The 19,472-nt window shown below is 37.4% G+C and overlaps 2 protein-coding genes across 9 annotated transcripts in view; one reads left to right on the plus strand and one right to left on the minus strand.

Annotated features, from left to right (window-relative positions):
- Positions 1-2,789, plus strand: part of TTN (titin) — a 238,731-nt gene extending 235,942 nt beyond the window's left edge. The window contains exons 256-258 of the mRNA XM_055812704.1: positions 38-191; positions 1,092-1,385; positions 1,507-2,789. Coding sequence (XP_055668679.1) covers positions 38-191; positions 1,092-1,385; positions 1,507-1,805 — 747 coding nt within the window. The 3' untranslated portion in view covers positions 1,806-2,789. The remainder of the gene's footprint in view (positions 1-37; positions 192-1,091; positions 1,386-1,506) is intronic.
- Positions 1-19,472, minus strand: part of PLEKHA3 (pleckstrin homology domain containing A3) — a 30,306-nt gene that overhangs the window by 10,015 nt on the left and 819 nt on the right. For 2 of the 8 annotated variants that reach the window (XR_008748492.1, XR_008748490.1), the window contains exons 1-10: positions 19,173-19,425; positions 18,638-18,699; positions 16,135-16,251; positions 14,542-14,697; positions 13,734-13,870; positions 12,597-12,761; positions 11,729-11,772; positions 11,091-11,206; positions 9,294-9,426; positions 3,315-3,397 (exon numbers count right to left, since the gene is read on the minus strand). Coding sequence is in view for 3 of the 8 variants with exons in the window: in XM_055812706.1 (XP_055668681.1) it covers positions 9,299-9,426; positions 11,091-11,206; positions 11,729-11,772; positions 12,597-12,761; positions 13,734-13,870; positions 14,542-14,697; positions 16,135-16,251; positions 18,638-18,699; positions 19,173-19,186 (939 nt within the window). In the remaining 5 variants the exon portion in view is untranslated. Of the gene's footprint in view, positions 1-1,480; positions 1,619-3,314; positions 3,398-6,141; positions 6,351-7,555; positions 9,427-11,090; positions 11,207-11,728; positions 11,773-12,596; positions 12,762-13,733; positions 13,871-14,541; positions 14,698-16,134; positions 16,252-18,637; positions 18,700-19,172; positions 19,426-19,472 lie in introns of those variants that run through there. The other 6 variants (XR_008748491.1, XR_008748493.1, XR_008748494.1 and 3 more) reach the window with 6 other exon arrangements.

Here is a 19,472-nt window from a genome sequence, read left to right on the forward strand (position 1 = left end):
AAACTGATCTTAATTAAACATTTTTTCCCCTCCTCAGATTGCTGTTTCATCGCACATCAGAGTAACACGCTCTAAAAACATATATTCTCTTGAGATTCGAAATGCAGCAGTGAATGACACCGGAAAATATACAGTCAAAGCAAAAAACTACCATGGGCAGTGCTCTGCTACAGCATCTTTGACTGTACTCCGTAAGTTTGTTCTCAGAGTCTTGGGTTCAGACTAATCACAACTTCTTGCTGTAGTGTGTCTACTAAAGTGACTTAAGAGAAAAGCTACTGGTAATGTTGATTTAAGTATTTTAACAAGTTCCTATTTCTTTTGTATGTTATATATACAGTACTAAAACAGCATTAGAAATCTTTATAACACCCACCGAGGAGCACACAGATGCTGTTTTACTTCAATAGATGCATGTTAACAGAAGGCTATGAGCATTCCTTCTAGGATGACTGCATTAAGACCTTGATGCTGGCAATTACTCCTCAATAACTAGCAGAATCTTTTCCAATAAAACACAGTTAATTTTTTTTATAGCAATTTAGCCATAGCTGAACTGGGTTTAATATTTTATTGGCTGTACTATTTCCCAGTTCCTAGCATCAAGGGGTTGCTATGATTTGCTGGTACGACTGTGCTCAGGTTTAAAAGAAAGCTGCAGTGATTGAGCTTTTCTGTTGCCTTTTATAGCTACAGAACAATGCAGTGAAATACAGACCTTCCTATACCATGCTTGTAAGACTTGAAAATGTTTCAAAACTTCTACAGTGTCTAATTCTAGTAATGGTTCTAATAGGAAATGCTGTGGGATGACCTGTTTCTTCTTAAGTATGCTTTCCCTTCAAGCTCATACATACTAATAACAGTTTCATTTAAAAATTACTGTTTGTGATTTGGACATCTTGAATCAAATGTAACCAAAATAATGTTTACAAAAAAAAATTGTAAACAATTTTATACTCCACTGCAGCTTTCCATTGAAAGCAAACTATGCTGTCTCTTCATTTCTGTAAAATTAACCATACAGAACTGCATGATTTTGTTAATGTGACGTTATCGGTTTTTCCTTCTATGTTTGCAATGCTCCTCAGCTCTAATTGAAGAACCTCCAAAAGAGGTAGTATTGAAGACAAGTGGCGACGCAAGCATGCACGGAAGTTTTTCTTCCCAGTCCTTTCAAATGGCTTCTTCTAAACAAGAGGCTTCATTCAGCAGTTTCAGCAGTAGCAGCATGACTGAAATGAAATTTGCAAGCATGTCTGCCAAAAGCATGTCCTCCATGCAAGAATCCTTTGTAGAGATGAGCTCCAGCAGTATTATGGGGAAATCTAGTATGGCTCAACTGGAGAGTTCAACTAGTAAAATGCTTAAATCGGGTCTGAGAGGTGAGCAATACAATTACTGGTAGAGTTAATGCTTCAGATATCCTGAAGTAGTCCTCAGAGCAAACCTGCTGCATGGCTTAGTGGAAACAGACTAACTTGGTATTTTTTCTGTTTTGTAAAGGAGTACCTCCCAAAATTGAAGCTCTCCCCTCCGATATCAGCATTGATGAAGGAAAAGTTCTCACACTATCTTGTGCCTTTTCTGGTGAACCTGCTCCTGAAATAACATGGTACTGCAGAGGGAGAAAAATTACCAGTCAGGACCAGCAAGGCAGATTCCACATTGAAACCAGTGAAGATCTAACCACCCTGATCATCATGGATGTCCAGAAGAACGACGGTGGACTTTATACCCTAAATTTAGGAAATGAATTTGGTACAGATTCTGCCACTGTGAATATTAATATTCGATCAATTTAGAGAGCTTAAGCTGTATTATTTACACTTGTCTTTTTACAAGTGATTCATATATGGACTGAAATATCTGATCTGTAAATATAAAAAAAAAAAATATTTTTGTACCTACCTGAATGAGACAAAGTCCAAAGCTATACATTATGACTTATAGTCATTATTGGCCTTAAGAATTTTGAACACTTTTTTCACTGACATGTACATACTGTATATAGCCGAAGTTAACGGTTATAAAGTTTTGTACCATTTATTTTATGACATTTTGAAACGTAACTTTTGGAACTAACAGTTGGTAGGAGAAAGTTTCTTAGCAAATGACTACCCTGCTCAACATTTAACTAATTTTTGCGCCTCAACTCATTGTTGATGTCTAAGAATGCCTCAACAGGTAGAGAGGCTCCCTGTTGAAGATTACCTACACCTAAGAGATGATACTGTGCATAGTATTTCATACATGCACGAATATTTATGTTGAATCAGAAATGTAAGGCATTGGTGATGTTTGCAATTACCCTCCTGTAAGCATTGCTTTAATGTTTTACATTGATCTGATTATGTCATAACTTCCATACCTGACTGACAATTTTTGGACAAGGTGCAAGCGGCCAGCACTTTGTTCACCCACTGCCTGTGTACTGTTTCTGACATATTGACTGCCTGAATAGCTTTTAAAAAGTAACATCACCTGGCCATCCCCTTAATCAACAAGGCTATTTAGGTACTCAAGTGCAGCAGCAGTACCTCCTCTTGGAGGTTCGTAGGGTGCAGTGATTGAGTTTGTGTGGTAGTATTAGATATCCAGTAGTCACTTCTGGGCAACTAAGCAATGAACCGCAGTTTGAAAACAAACTGTTGTTACAACATCAAATACCGCCCTGCACTTCAATTCGCTTTAGTTCTCCTAATGTAGTAATAAATCTTGTTAGCTGTTGAACCTCCTTGAGATAGAATTGTTCATTTGAAATAAAGCATGCTTTCTGCACCATAAAACCTGACTCCTTTTATTTATTTATTACACTCTGTTTTTACAGCTCCTGTACTACACTACAGAAAAAGCTACTGAAAGAAAAGACTAGGTAGAAATGCAGTTCTCCAGTGTAAGTCAGGTAGTTGTTGAAAATCCAGCCATCTATCAGAAACAGCCTGACCATCAGAAAAGTCTGCCTTAAAGACAAGACTGAAAAAAAAAAATATCATTATAGGTTCTTCATCGACAAAGGATAAACTCTAGTAGCACATGCCTAAGCATTATGCAGTTACCATTCCTCTGGTAAGTGAATTTCCACTACACCTTATGTGGATAAATTGCTAATCTCTCTTCTTTATAGCTGGTCTCTGCTGCAAGGGGTTAAAACCTGCCTCCAGGAAACCCAGCTATCGCTTCCTTTTTTTGGCAGCTGCAACTGGTATAGACTGGTAGACCCTAACTGCCTGTACCTACAGGTTGTCTCCTCCCATAAGTGATTAAAGGCCCATGCCCCATCAGTTCCCCATCCCTCAAGTCAGCTGACATACCTATAGGAGCAAAGCCTGTCTTCACACTCTGGGGGCAGGGGGAAAACAGAAATCCCATGCAGGCAGGTCACAGTTTTGGTTACCTATGGAAAAAGAGTATCAAGGTCAAAGGAGCAACTCAGCTCCTAGATTTCACTCTGGTCAGCAGAAAAAGCTTGAGAACAAACATACTCAGCAATGAAACACTGCCTCAGGGGCTGTAAAATTCTCCCAAGTGGAGCAGGGGCCTTAGCAACACTACGTATCACTATGACTCCCAGCATACTACTACCACCATTACAAAAGAGTTTGTCAGAAGTAGTAAAGCAGGTAGCATATCTTTAAAAATCTATTCCCAAAAATATGTCTATAAAAAAAAGTAGCCTACTATAATTTCCTACAAACCTCTATACTTACCAACCACTAGGTATCTAAATGATGCAGGAAAGCTAATAAATGGGGATGGAACAAGGACTAAAGTAAAAATAAGGATTTCAGAAGAGCAAAGGTTTGGGTCCGGACAAGATCCAGACTTTTTCCAGTGACAGATCCAGGAACATTTAGAAAAAAAATCATAAAGATGAAAGACTCAAGGGTGTGTGGTATTTCTTCCTTAGGGAGGAAAGTAAAAAAGAATAATTAACATGAGGTAAAAAATTATTTCACTATTTAAAGTACTCAAAGATAAAACCAAAACCTCAAGAAAGCTTCTCATTCTAATTCCAGTAGATGTTAAAAAAAAAAAAACAACAAAACAAACCAAGAAACTCAATACAAGACAAACCCACATAGGTACAGTCTTGTTTAACCAACAACTAACACGTGTACACAGGCACATAATAAAATTAACACTAAAAATGTCTCAGCAGGAAGTTATATATAGTGACAGACAGCATCTGCAGATTTAAGCATGGACTGTTCTCCACAAATGCTACTGGAAACTCTGTCTCCATCACCTCTACTGAACATATTTACTTAAACAAGAGGTGTGGTAGTGCAAGTTCACTATGCCTGTACCTCTCTGGCCCAACTCTGCAAGTGCATCTAGCTTTAAATGGATGAGTTGAGTCACTCACATGCCTAAAAATAGGGTTTACAGTATTCACTGACTTTGCTGAAACACAGCTTTAATAGGTAACTTTACACGCCAACCTGCTGAGCAGTGCTGTTTCACAGGACTGCTAAGTGCATGCCAATATAGAGTGACATCGACAAAGTCACAACCTAAAGCTTCAAAATTCAGTTTCACAGAACCCATTCCCTAAACAGTAACACTTCTCAAGACAACAGATTAAGCAGTCTCTGGATAGAAAATAAACATCAAATGAGCAGGGAACATTTAAAATTATTTGCTTATCATGTTCAAGTTGAATATTCAGATTTTTAAAAGTACAAGCTGATACTTTCTCTCTTTAAAGATAAAATCTATTGCACCATAGGACGAAGTTCAGAAAAATATCCTACCACCAACAGGTGTGTGACAGCATTTGGACCTCGTTTCCTGGGTCCTGCTGCGTAAGGAAAAACTTTAACAAAGCTCTGTGAGCTGCTATATAAATTCTATTATAGGGCTATACATTCTCTTCTAACATTTTACATCTCACAGCTTGAGAAAAATAACTGTGATGGTGGACAGCTATGATAACACTGAGAGATTCATTTTACTGCTAACAGACGAGAAACCCTAGTTCTACCATTGCATTTCAATTTTTACCATTGTTTCCACTTTCAATGACTTTTCCCTTCAAGGGGAGAAAATTATATGAACAGAACACAAAAATCTCCATCTCTGATAAAACATCTCTAGTTGGGCTTTTTCCTTCCCTCTTTTTGAAGATGATACTGTTCTACAGCTTGGATTTAAAAAAAAAAGAAAAAAATCAGAATACTTAATGTCTACTAAAAAAAAAAAAAAAGCATAACAGTCAAAAATAAATCATTCAGTCATTCCCCACACTGGAACATGCCACAGTACTAATAGCAGCAGTACAAAGGCGAAAAGATGACAGAAAAAACAAGGTACTCTGACATGTCAGAAAATGACAGTCAGTGCATAGAAAAGAGTCAGATTCACGTACAGTAATTACAACCTGCTTCTGCAACTGTCACCCAGACTTCGCAGAAAATGCCTAGGCAGCCTGCAGAGTGCATTGAGAAAGGGAAGACACAGAAGCAGCCAAAGCAGTATTTATCACAAGAGTATATAAAACACTGGAAAAAGGAGGAAACGCTCTTTGAATCCTGTCCCTCAACGGGATTTAAAGTATTGACTTTGACATCTATAACTGAAAATCTTGGAGATGCCTGTTTACCTGCCCCTTTGAAAAAGCTGAAGGAAGCCTGCCTTTTCCCCCCGCCCCCAACACATCCATAAGATACAGTTGTGCTCTCATGTTTAGCCTTCTCTCCTCTACATGTGCTGGTTAGAACAGTCAGGGTATGGCCATGGGTATACATGCACCTGCCAAACGTTCTCGATTGTTCATCAAGACTTAACTAATATCAAAATAGTAAACAAAACACCTAAATAGCACCTTCTAATCACTACTGTCCATACACAATGGGAAATGCAGAGGTAAAGCACTTCTTTTAGAATGTTTTGAAGTACAGGCCATTAGTCTATCGGCTTTCTCACATTAGCGTGTTGGACATCCTTTGCAAAGCCAGTGAAGCAGTGGTCCCCCCACTGAACAGGCAGGGGACTGCCTAGCTTCCAAATCTTAGTTCACTGCTTAAGGTAGCTGCTAAGGGGCCGCCACGGCCTTCCAAGACAGCAGCACATTTCAGGATGTTTGTACACAGTTACAGTTACCTAGGGAAGCTTTACAAGTGAAATAAACATTGGTACCGTCCTTTGGTCCTCAGTGTTAAACAACTAGAGGTCTTCAGGATGGCAGCTGTGGCTTTGGGCACCCAGGTTCTACATAAATCCCCTTCAAAGAGTAACTTTCTCTTCTAGATCTGGAATTCTTAGGTTCAGCCCTCAAAGCAGTCAAGAAACAGCTATAACAGGCAGGTTTCACGTTAAGTCTTTTAAAGCACGTTAATGAGGAACATCTAAAAAAAAAGTCAAATTCTCAGACACAGACGTTTACTTCATTCAGGTATTATAACTCTAAAAAGATAAACTTAGACCAGCAGGAACAACAGCTATGCAATACTTAAACTTGTGGTGGCATAGCAAGCAAAACTCAAGTTTATAGTTTGTGAAAATAACCCTAACACAAAGAGCTGTGATTTCAATTTTTAAATATTTTTTTTTTATGCAGAAGCAACCTCTGAAGTATTCCTAGCCCAAAGATTAATTTTCACAAGTTTAAAGCCCCTGAATGTTGTAATCTCAGTAATCTCTGACAAATCTCCAAATCAAGTGTTTGATTATTAATTCTTTATAGTACAAGCTAGTAAGCCATTTAAGCATGTTCCATTTCTAATTATCTGATGTCAAGAATGTCAAGAGAGTTCAGAGATACAACTCCATAATTAGACGTTACCATTTTTCACCCAAATATATGTAGTATGCTTGTATTCTTTAAGTGATAAATACTATTTTAAAAATTGAATTGGTTTAGAAGTACTAATTACACATTCTGTGTTGAGGTTCAGCTCCCACTCTCCACCAAAAAGAATAATGATGCAATTAGGCATTCCTGGTAAGCTATTCCCTGAACTTGGAAAGGAAAAATCTAAGAGCATCCAGATTTCTTTAAGTCTTACTACACATGGATCACTGTGATTCAGCCAGCTAAGCATCATTTTCAGAAATGCCGCCTTAGCTCCAGATGCCAGAAGTATGACGGCATGTATTATAACAGAATCAGTGAAGATGGTACTTTAGGACTTCTGCCACAGTTTGGCACAGGTATCTATAAAAAGTCTGATTTAACTTTACCAGGAACATGTTATGTACATACAAAGCCATCATTCCAGATTTAGTGACGTTTAGAAACCCAAAATGGTACTGAAGTAATTATATGCAAACTCTGCGCCTGAATCTAATCATTACAACTTTTGACTGAACATTATAATCTATGTAGTGGTAAATCATTATTTACTACTATATGCACTGATAAGTCGCAGAGGTTTTTCTGCACAATGTGGAGTCCAAACTATTCCCTCTGTAGCAGCTGAAAGCCAGAAAAAGATACTTGTTAATGTGACATGTATTTAACACTGTACAAACCGGCAGAAACCTCAGTGACATTTCAAAAAGCAGATCTAAGACAGCATATAATCCAAGACACACTCATTGCAATTTGCAGTTTCTTGTCTGAACATCTTTTTTAATACTTGTTTTTACAATTGTTCTAAGTGTCATACAGAATACATTAAAGCAAACATTCAGGAAAAACAACGTACAAGCACATGTGTGGCTGATATGCATACGCAAATGCTAGCTGCATGAAAACTGACAGAACTCAGCACAAATGACAGGTCTGAGCTGGTATCCACAAATAACTTTACCTGTACAAACCATTCCACTCCATTTGACCCTTACTTAATGGCTTATAGACTGGTATTTTATATATGGGCAACAGCTCATATGTTTTTCCTCAACATTTGGACCTATTTTGATTTAGATAAATCAACAATCCAGAAACTTAAAAGGAAAACTTCCACTCCATTCACATCTGTCCTTTCCAGCCTGCTTCAAAAACACCAAATTATTCATATACACAAAAGGAAGACTAGTTAAACCAAATTAAAGAATATTTGATTATAAAAACAGATTTTGGTATGTGCTCGAATGCAAAAAACCCTGTACATTTATCTAGCAATTGTGTAAATCAAGAACATTAAATGGCTTGCTTAAAGTGCTCTACAGCTAAGACTTTATAGACCAAGTTTATCCCTAAATTAATACCCCAAAAATCTCCAAAAGCTTACAATGCTAACACTAACAACCTTATGGACCAAGGTGCTAGTAGGCACTGTTATACTATATCACTCATTAATTAAAGAGTCAAACTCCGATCTCACTTACACTTAATGCAAATTTACACTGATGTAACTGAGAGCAGAATCCATCTCCTGGTGTATGCCATTCTCAAATAATATAAAGGAGTTGCAAAAACAGAAGCTCCCTTTTGTATAAATATGTCATAAATAAAATATGTATAGATACAAATATTCATTACAACAGCAGCTTAATGGTCTAATATTTCAGCTCTTGCTTCTATAATACTTAGCTAAAAATGCTTCTTAAGTGAGCAGAGTAAATCTTTAACAGTGCTGCATTAGCTACTTGTGATGCTACACACCCCAGAAACAATTTATGCACATTTTGAAGCCTTTAGTAGATCTTTAGATCTTTAGTAGTGAAAGTAGGTAGAAATTTTTGATGCAAAAAAGAATAAATAAATAAAAACTATTAAATATCCAATGTTTGGTACAAATGCTTCATATTAAGTTATTTTTATACATTTGTTTAGAAAAATACACTAAATACTTCTACTTTCATTGGCTAAAAATAAGGACCGGATTATGTATATCCTTGTGTTTTTAAAGAAGGCAATGTCAATTACTGTCAAGCTGCTCGAGTAGACCCACTGGTGCCCATGCCCACAGCCCTTACGCAGGCTAAAAAAAGCCACTGCAGGGCTAATCACAGCTCCTGGTGACAAATGACCACAAGGCCCATGGCACAAGGTGCATTTTCGCAAAAAAAATGAAACCTTTTTGCTGAAGTTTATAACCTGCAGGTTTACTAATGTATCAGTTATACCTTCACACTTTTTAAAAAGAGCTACATTTACAAATGTGGATGCTTATCTGTTAAGCCATCATTTGTTCCAAAAAAATGCACATTCAAACTATGAAATATTAGGAAAATACTCTCGCAAATAAACTATATAAAGATAAAATACACTTCAAAGATAGTTTTTATGTAATTCTATAAAGTGCAGAGAAATCCTTCTAAAAAGGGAAATGACTACTTCCTATAACAACAGTATAATTACAGCAGCTTTTGCATAGCATTATTTATAGAAAATTGAGTACTTTCTTCAGGAAGAAAAGGATGAAAGAGTCTCTTCCAGTTCAGATCTTTCATTTGATACTGATCTATTTTCTTCAGGAATGGTTGATGATACCAGATCTCCATTGACAGCACTTCTGGAACAGTGAGCAGATCCTACAAAGATATCAGTAAGTATTTAATTTTCAACCCCAAAAAAACTCACAGAGTCTGTCAGGGTTTTTTTTGCTATTTGCTATATATAAGCAACCATAAGCATAATTAGTCTGGACTTTTCCTGAAAAGATTTCAATGAATATCATGCCCAAGGATGATGGATATGAAAAACGTTCATTCAGCTAGTATAAATCAATTAATTATTTTTTAATACACAATGATTTTTACATTATAAAAGGACTGTAATCTGTGAGGTGCAGATATATTCTGTATAAGGAACATATCAACTTGTGTTTTTTTAAAAAAGACTGATGTATTGGTAAGCATTTAACTAAAACATTTTCCGTTATTAAAATGAAATGGATGACTTACTGCAACTTCGGTATGGCTAGGCTACCTGACAGGAAAGAGAAAGGACTAAGATAACTGGAAGGTATCAGAGGGAGCTTCTAACAGCGTAAGAAAACAAAAAAAACCAGAGAAACTGAGCTAGAAACTAGAGCTATGTAGTAAGGAACAAAAAAAAGCCTGGTATTAGCAGAAAGACACAAGACAGACACTCTTCTGAGCAGTCCTGAAAGCAGTCGAGACTGGGTAACCAACACCAGAAAGTCCAGCTGGTAACAACAAAAGCCTTGCATAACAGCAGGTGAAATTGATGTGCACCCACATTAGCAATGGGACACAAAATAGGTTCTAACCTAATTCTGTGAGCTTGGGATACATGCCAGCATACCCTATGCTGCTGGCAGATGTGCAAGGTGAAAGAGGCGGTTACCCTGCAACATGCAAGCATCCAAGAAGCAAGGAGACAGTGCAGAGGTGTGAACACTTGCTTCATGGTAGATTGCAAAGCATTAGTACCTCTTTGTGCTCACATGGTTTCAGCAATGCGCAGGCCTCAGGGGTTTTTTTTTCAATCCAAGTGAGGCACCAGGCACTCCAAAAGGAAGAAAGACTAAGCCAGAACTAGTCAAGAAGAACTAGTCAAGTTAAAATCTCCCTGAGCAGAGTTAGGATGGAGTCAAAACGACAACAAGATTCAAAAGGAAAAGCCACAGAACTGGCTAACAATGCTATAGGCCCATCTGATCAGGAGGGAATAATATTCTGATCATGACATAACTTCATAGGTTTTTGGGTTGGTTTTATTTATCATGGCCAAGGTTGCACTCCTTCAGAACAGCTGTTCTCTACAAAAGGCAAGCAGCCACCAAAATGAACCATCTTTCCACAATGCACTGGGTAGAAATTACCCTCCACCACTCACAGGGGTCACAGAAAGGAGAATTTGTTTTGTGACTACAAGCAGGTGGCAAACAGTATTCCACACCACGTACCAGAACGTCATTTACGTAAGATTCTATTAATGCAAACATACCTTTTCTAGTTACGTCTCTATTTTATCTTGCCAGCAGTCCCACTGATATTAACACAACTACTGCAGCTGCAAAATCCTTTTCAATGTGAATGAAAGCCAGCACAAGTCAGTCACAAACTACAAATGCTTTGAGTTATAATATAGGAATCTTAAAACCAAAACTTTGCGTAACTAGGAAAAGTTTTTTCCTCATGCTGGTATCAACACTGGAACAGCTGCTATAAAAAGAGTAATAAATTGTATAGAGAAATACAAATGAACACCACCCCTCTTCCAAACTTACTCTGAGAATCTTCAAATGGAGTATCACTGTAAAATTCTGTATCTGAGTATGTTCTTCTGCGCCACTGTGAAAATCGGTGAAGGGATGAAATTGGTTCTTTTACAGAATGATTATTCCTACAAAAGAAATTAGATCTATTAGTAAGCAAAATCTGTAACAACCCCCCCAAACTTAATATACTTTAGATTTAAAATAATTTCAGTGCTTAAACTGTTAGTATCGATGTTTTTCACTATACAAAACTAAAAACTTTATTTTCACAATTAGAAAGCCTGAAAATGGAAATAAAAATATAACACCATGTTTGCATCCAGAAGAAAATAAATTGAGAATCTGAAATACTGACTCAAAAAGAATGTTAACATTTCAAGCTCTGTGTCATGAACTTGCCAGAATAAGTAATTTGCATAGCTTCTAGTATGAAGAAAAGTTTATAGTGCATGAGAGACAGCAGCTGCATTATTTGCTACCAACGCTGATAATCTCCACCTCTAGTTTTCAAAATTGCATCAGCTTACGCTCTTTAACTTTTCTTCCCCAAGCAAACAATCCTTCTCACATTTTTATTTTAATGCTAGCAGGCTCAAGGAGTTTTTTTTGAGACATAAGAAAAAAAGCTTACTGAAATAGAAAATTACCTTTCTGAATAGCAAGGACCAGGGTGGCTAATGGAACGTTTCATCTAGGGAAAAAAAAAAAATCCAAACAACAAACCACACCAAAAATGTCACAACCTACTTATAAGAATAATATGCATGCCTAAATTAATTTTTACTTTATTTACAGTCTTTACAATACAGCGCAAACTTTTCTTGTTTAATTAAAAGCAACCATTCTTAGTTAAAAATCTAATTTAACTATATGAAAACAGATGGACTGCCATCAACATTCGAAGTTTTAAAACATTCACACAGGAAGTAGTTTTCTACAACAAAATACTACCTAGTTTCTATGGAATTCACTCTCTTTTGCTCCTAAGTTATTCATACAGCCATTTTTAACTGCTAAGATATGCAGAAATATCAAGACATGTTTCCTCTACCAAATGCCAGCTTAAATTCTCCATCACCCAATAAAGTCAAATCCTGCCTCTTGATTCCTTGTGGTTCTCCTGATTATCACTGTCAAATCTCTATGCATATCCAAGAAAGTTATTAATTTATATCAATAATGATCGGCTTTGTAAGTAAACTGGTGATAGAGATGTAAAAAAAAAAGAAACAGTTGAACTGAGGAAAAGTTAAACCTCATTCATTTGCAAGTTACCTCATTACAGGGTCTTGATATGTAAAATAAAAGACCGATTCTGTAAAGGCTAGCAAACAAAGACTGGGAATGGAAAATTATTGATTTATATTTAGGACCAGTACGGATCATAACAGAGTCAAGATTTCAACTGCTGACATCATAGCACATAGCAATAGCATAGTCATCAGCCATTCTTTCCCCTCATTCAACCAACAATATGAGACTTAAGAAAAAAATAGTATTTCAAAATGTCTAAACCATTTGGACAGGTGATGGTGACACAGGAGAAACCAGGGGATCAGGGTGAGGCAGCTGGAACATTTCTGGCTTAAACTTGGCATTAGCAATCTTCACACATTCTTCAAGTGTTGTGATAAATGTATTGCATGTGGCGCTAAGCAAGGAAGAGGCTTCATGCATGTTCTGAAAATAAATGAAAGCACAAGCATAAGCAAGAAAAAAAAATATTAAAAGATGCAAATACAACTCTCCCCACCACCACGCCCACACAATTTCCCTCATTACCAAAAAGAGCTTTCATTTCCCATTTTATTTAAGCAAATGTACATTTTCCAATGAGGCTAATTTAAGCAAATAACATGACAGCATGGTAACTTCTTTCTGGCATCTGAATTTGTTTAGGGTATCAGCCAACAATGCTGTAACTTTTTACTGCAAAGCTTGTGTGAGTGACTAACTAGTGTCAGAAGATCATTCAGTGAAACAAATGAATTGCAGCAGAATGCGCCAACAGCTTTATCACTCCAGTGGAAGGAGCCTGCAGGTCAGTTTCACCTTGCTGTAAACAATTTGCTTTGTTGCAATACCATCAGCCCCTCGCTTTGCCCTATGGTGGACAACTATATTGTCCACACGCTGCTCAAGAGTGTAAAGTATGAAGCCATTCATAATTTCCAGTACTAATTTTCATTCGAAAGCAGAAATACTAGCATGATGTTACTTGTGCATATTCAGACAGACTTAGCTACACTGCAGGTTTCCAATACCTGTAACACCAGCTTTCACTGCTAACAAATTGGCAAACCCTCCTAACACAAGGACGAGAAGAATGGACAAACAAGATTGTTTCAACTACTTTGCCCATAACGGAGATGCAAAACATGACAAATTATTGCCCAACTCATACAGCAGCTCTTCTGGCCTTTTAACCAAATGACTCAATTGCTTCCTAATGCATGTTACAATTACATTTAAGTCATCCAGGTACTTTATGCACATATATTCAGTTAGTATTATACACACACAAGCACTCAAAAATTGACCTTAGGTTAAATCTCCCAACGTTAGGGAGATTAAAAAGCCATAAAATGTCAACAGAAATTTGAGGTCTGTTATATAATTAGGTTCTCCAATGGCATTCTAGAAGTACTGTACCTCAATGCTGGGAGAAGAGCGAGTCTCATCATGGTGAACAAATTCTTGTATTGTATGAACTTGCTGCATTAAAAGATCACAGTAGAGACGAAGTTCGGACATTTTGGTTTTAAGAGATTCACTGGTCTCACTTATTTCTATAAAAAATAAAGGAAGTATAAATTTATTGCATACAATGTAGGTACACATTTTAATTTTTAAGCACTTTCCCTTTTAATTTAGTTAGCAGTTCAAAAATTCGCTTAAACTTTCACTTAATTTTGAGGAAAATTGCATTCTACAATGAGTCAAGAACTGTACTTGAGGCAGGCAATAGTCTGTACCTTTGGATAACTGACACTAATTTAATGACCGTTAAGAAAGAGGCATATTACTACAAAAGATAAAGTTGAAATCTTTCTTAGCTGCAATGTAAGGTAGAAAAAGTTTAGTGGATGAAATTTACACCCACATGAGTGGCTGGAAATAGTTACATTAAGCCAGCCAAGAAAAATTATGGAAAACACAATAGTAATTATAAAGAATCAAACCAGCAGAAATGAAATGGCTTCACAACGGCTATGAATCGTATGTTTGTTCTTGTAACAACAAGCTGGTGGTATTTCAGCTATAGAAGAGGTCAATGGAGGCAACCTCTAATCCAAACATCAAGGGGGAATTTACCATATAGATGACTAGAAATAATTACAATTTATATTTAAAGACAATAATACTGACTTTCTCCCACAATATCTATACACTATCATTATCTGAAAACAAGCATTTGAAAAAGTGGTACGATTGTATATGCTTTAGGTAACACACATACCTTTTTCTTTTTTTGTTCTGGTATCTGCTAAACATGCTTTTGCACTCCCCAGTGCTACCAGCCACCTTTGCCTTTCAGCTGCATTAACTGCTTTCATATAGAAATGCTGTTCCCCTGGGATGATTAGCTCCATTCTTGTGTTGTCTGTTGCATGAACTTATGATAGAGAGGAAAAAAACAATTTTGAAAAAAAAACCCAAAAACAACCACACAAACAAAACCAACCTCAACTCAGTAACAACTATTTATTAAGTACTGATCAAAGTATTTTGAAATGTTTATTACAATCCCGTAATAATAATCACATTGTGATTTTGGGTTACTCAACCTGCTGCTCAGCCCTTCTCCTCAGCAGGCCTTCAAGACAACAGGTAGGAACACAAGATGCCAAACAGCAGCCAGACTCAAGTATAACGGGGTCCCCTTTCTGCATTAACAACACATGGCGTATGGATCTGTAGTAACTGTTGTATTCCAAACCTGGTCTAAACGTGGCAAACTGAAGAGGTCTGTTGCAAGGACAAGTTATTTATGGAGGAATAAGATAAGAACTGAAATAATCTCCCTTTCTAGACAAAATCTGGCTTCACAAAGTTGCAAAGTCAACCAAGAACCAACGTGGACTTTGTTTACAGTCTATTATTCTCAATACTACATCTTTAACTGAATACTCTGCTGAGTTTCATCTTATCAACCACAGTTCCTTCAGACCTACTCCCCAACAGCCATGGATGCAGGAAACTGTACCAAATCCAGACTTCAGCTACTATCTTGCCTTCACCAAAAGAACAAGATGACAAGCAAAATGAACAACTGGAATGGCCAAAAAGTGGATCCTCCACATCAATGATTTCATCTACATCAAGGAAACTAACAAATAGGAGATACCACAGGAAAAACACATGGTGGCCCATGTAAAATAAGAAGTCTCACTTTTTAATATGCAAGTACCCATATCACAAGCCCAGTCATCTGTGGGTGTCTGGAAAGAGGTCAAGCGTTGAGAGCCATGCAGAGTTAGACAATGCCTTGCTACTAGCCAAGAAGGCTGACCCACAAAGGCTGAACTCAGTCTGACACAAACAGTTCACTTACTAACTCTAATACACCCATCACCCAAACACAGGGGCATCTGCTAACAGTGACAAAAGTAAAAAATGACTCAGGAAAGCAAAAGGCTAAACATTTCTGGTTTATGAGAACCTCCACTTTTGGGTAACTGCTGCTGCTCCTCTGAAAAACTACCATTCATAATTCAGTCTCTTATCCCTGGTCCTAAGAGGGAAAAGCGGGAGAACTAAATAACTAGACAAGACAACTTCAAGAGTAAGCCACGTTGCACACAACTATTTAAAACAAAAATGAATATATTGTGGGTTCTAAATCTCAAAGCAGAGCTCTGTCAAAAACATTTTTTTCTTTGCCACCCACTTCATAATTCACATTCATTATTATTTGTGAAGCAGTCACACTGGACTATAGATAAACAAAAACAGAGGAGGAAAAACTTGTGATGCAAAATGTCTGTTGGGTGATCTTTTCTGTCTCCCTGACAGCTAAAATTTCCTCAAGCAGAAATCTATTAATTCTTACCTTTTATTTCACACACAGCCATCTTTATACTTCCTTTGCTGCCTTTGCAAACATCATCCTGTGAATCATAGTATGACAATATCCCATTGTCTAAAACAAACCACCGAGGCTGCCAACCTAGCAAGATCAAAAACACAAAAAGGAAAGTTTAGTCTAATTACAAAACTGCAAATCAAATTCAGCACATTGGCTGTTAAAAAACTTTTATTAAAAATGCAAACATTAAACTATTCTTGTAACACACAAGGAAGTAAACAATCTGCACAGCCTGAAGACCAGAGCCGCTCTATAACCAGGCTAATATTATATGGATACTTCACTCCCATTCTTTTTGGATGCAAGACCAGCAGTATTTCAGTTTCCACTATATTATGTTCTAGAGCAAAATTAAATTTTAATTTAGCCACCAAGCAGGTGCCTATTTTGAAGGCTAATAAATTACATACCTCTGAAGAACCATTCTCATTCAAGTATATTTTTCAGGTAGACTTTCTTAAGTTTGTAGGATCTTATTTGTAAATTATGAAGAAATGACTGATGTCACCAACTGCTACGCTATGGTCTCCTCTGCCTACTGTACTTCAGTGAAAACTTTATGTTTCACACTTAACTATTGACACACCATCTTCTCTGAAAGTAGCCCCAGCTCCACCACTCAACAACAATTTAATGTCAGGCATTTTGCAGAGCACTGAAACAAGAGCTATATTCCTAGGTCCATTTGTGAGGACAGCGTATACCAGATCAGCATTATCAAAATTATGTAATGATCTCCAGCTTCGCTACACCTACAAAACAGAGCAGTTTATGCATAGACACAAATATCTGTGAGAACTCTATGCAGCATTACACCATACAGTAAATTATTGTCACGAGTCCTGCTCGATTAAAATATATTAGCATACTTTACTCCCCATCCTGCCCTTTTCTTTTTTTAACAGCTATTTCATAAAACTCAACACTCACTGGAATAGGCGCCCTAATTTTTAATACTAACTGCAAGAACTAAAATATTTTAGTAGTGTAACAATTACGCTGGCCCATTACAGTCTGGGTCAGCTGTACAATAGGAGCAGATTATCCCTCTGTTTTACAAGTCAACACGAAACTTTAGCTTCCTGCTTGGCTTAGGGTTTGGAATGGCAACAACTGCGTGGCCAAGAGCTCAACACAGCTGGCGATACGAAGGTGCGATCCACGGCACTTCGCAATCGCCATTCCAATGAAGCAAGCTGCACCCATTCAGACCAGGAGGCTTAATCAGGTACCAGACTCCTGAAAATCAGCTAAAGGCCTCCGACTACTCACATTAAGTCATTATGAGTTTCAACACTAATTCAAGAAGTGTAAGACCGGGCCCCATTACATCATGTCTCAATCCCATGATAAGGAAATAACAACATGCAACTAATTTTTTTTTATTTATTTGCTTTAATGGTAAGTGTCTGTGCCTTTCAAAATGCAGAGTGGTAACTAATAGGCAGATCGACACTCAGATATTAAAATTGAATGTAAAAGAAGTATAAACATTGAGGGATTCCAACTCCCATAGGAAATATTTCAAATTCTGTGCGTACATCACCACTCATACTCAAAGAAAATGCACACAATCATGAGTGGACCCCTAAAACAAAGCTCAGAAATGCACTGATGTGGGTTTTTTTCTGCTACAGTGTTGCAAAATGTTGACTCTGTGCTGCCCTTATCTCCTAAGCACATGCAGGGGTGGGTAAGTGGATCCCTGTCTCAACAGCCTGATTCTGATAAAACAGAGATGATTATTGCAGCCTCACATGATGCTGGTACTGGAAAAAACAGAAGCAAAGGACTTAAGACTCCCAAGTGCCTCACAGAAGCAAGCTAAAGAACAAAACCACCTCTTCTGATTCAAAATTGAACAGCATCCCATGTTTGATAAAGTATTTAATAAATTCGAACCTCACAAATTCTTAGATACTGTATTACTGGGGGGGGGGGGGGAAGGGGGCAGGGGGAGAGCTGTATTTATTTCTGGTTTGCTTTTAATGAAGGAGAAAACATTTTGAATATTTTCCACAATGCCTCAGCAACAGTGACAAGCTCTTTTGCTGCTTGGCTTCTACCATTAATGACCACAACTACTACAGCCTATCTCTGGTTACAAAAACAGATAGCAGGGTAACAAGAAAGTTAGTAATAACATTTTAAAGTTCCACTAATATGATTAGATCACTTTTTAAAAAATTTAAAAAATTTGCTACCCTCCTATATTCTTGAAATTGTAGGGAATTCCTGACACACTGTAATTCTGAAATGCAAGAGCAAGTGCTCTCACTTGGCCAGCGCACAGAAGGAAGGGTTCTGCTGATTTTAGAGGGCTACTGACCTTTCAGCAGAAGTTAGCTGCACGTTGATGGAACAGTCTATTGTGTGCACAGCATTCACAGTTACTATGGAATATTTACTTATTAAATAACAGACTTCAAATGGGAAGTTTATATCAAACATCACATGGGCTCATTACCTGTGACTTTTTTACCTTCTGCGACAGTGACATTTCTGGTCACATAAGTGACAATTTCCACTCTATTTTGAGAAGAAACATGTACTTGTTACTTCTTTCATAATTGCAATTTTTCCTGTATTTTCTCCACATTTATTGTGAATTAGTGACACATGTATCTTCTTAAATATCTATTTAATTACAGTACAAGTGTTGTCTTTCACCAGAAGGCCAGTATAAGCGGTCACGTATTTGCTATGCAAAATGCAAGATACGCTCTGTACACTTCAGTTCACACAGCAAGCACACAGTGTCTTTGCAACGTGGCCCACATCCTTATAAATGCTCAGAACAGAGTTTCATACCACTCCACGCTCAAAATCTGAATATGCTGAAGTAAGGACAGCACATATGAAGTGCCAGTGAACAAGAGGGCACAGAAAATATCGCCAAAGCAGTCAAACACAAGGCCTGATTAAGCACGGTACATGATCCAACACTGATCTGCTCTGGGGGGACAATTAGTCCTATTAGTGTCAGAAAAGAAATGTTTCACCTGGACAGCACCATCTACCCATTGCGCTCTCCAGAGGGAGGTGGTGTCTGTTAGGGCAGAGGGTGAGGCAAACAGAACCGGAGCTTTGATGGCAAATGCAGGCATTAGGTGCATCTTCATCTGCAGCGCTTCTGAAAATACATTTTGTGAAACCTCTCCCAGAACTAGAGTTGTTTTATGTTTTACAGGTTAGCATACGGGAGCACCAGCCTCACAAAAAACACCATTCAAAAGCAAATTAAGAGAACGCGGACTTTTACATCTAAGTGCTAACACTTGGGATTAAAAGACGCAATCCTA

This window comes from Falco peregrinus, chromosome 8, assembly GCF_023634155.1.
Source record: "Falco peregrinus isolate bFalPer1 chromosome 8, bFalPer1.pri, whole genome shotgun sequence".
Classification (NCBI taxonomy): Eukaryota; Metazoa; Chordata; class Aves; order Falconiformes; family Falconidae; genus Falco; species Falco peregrinus.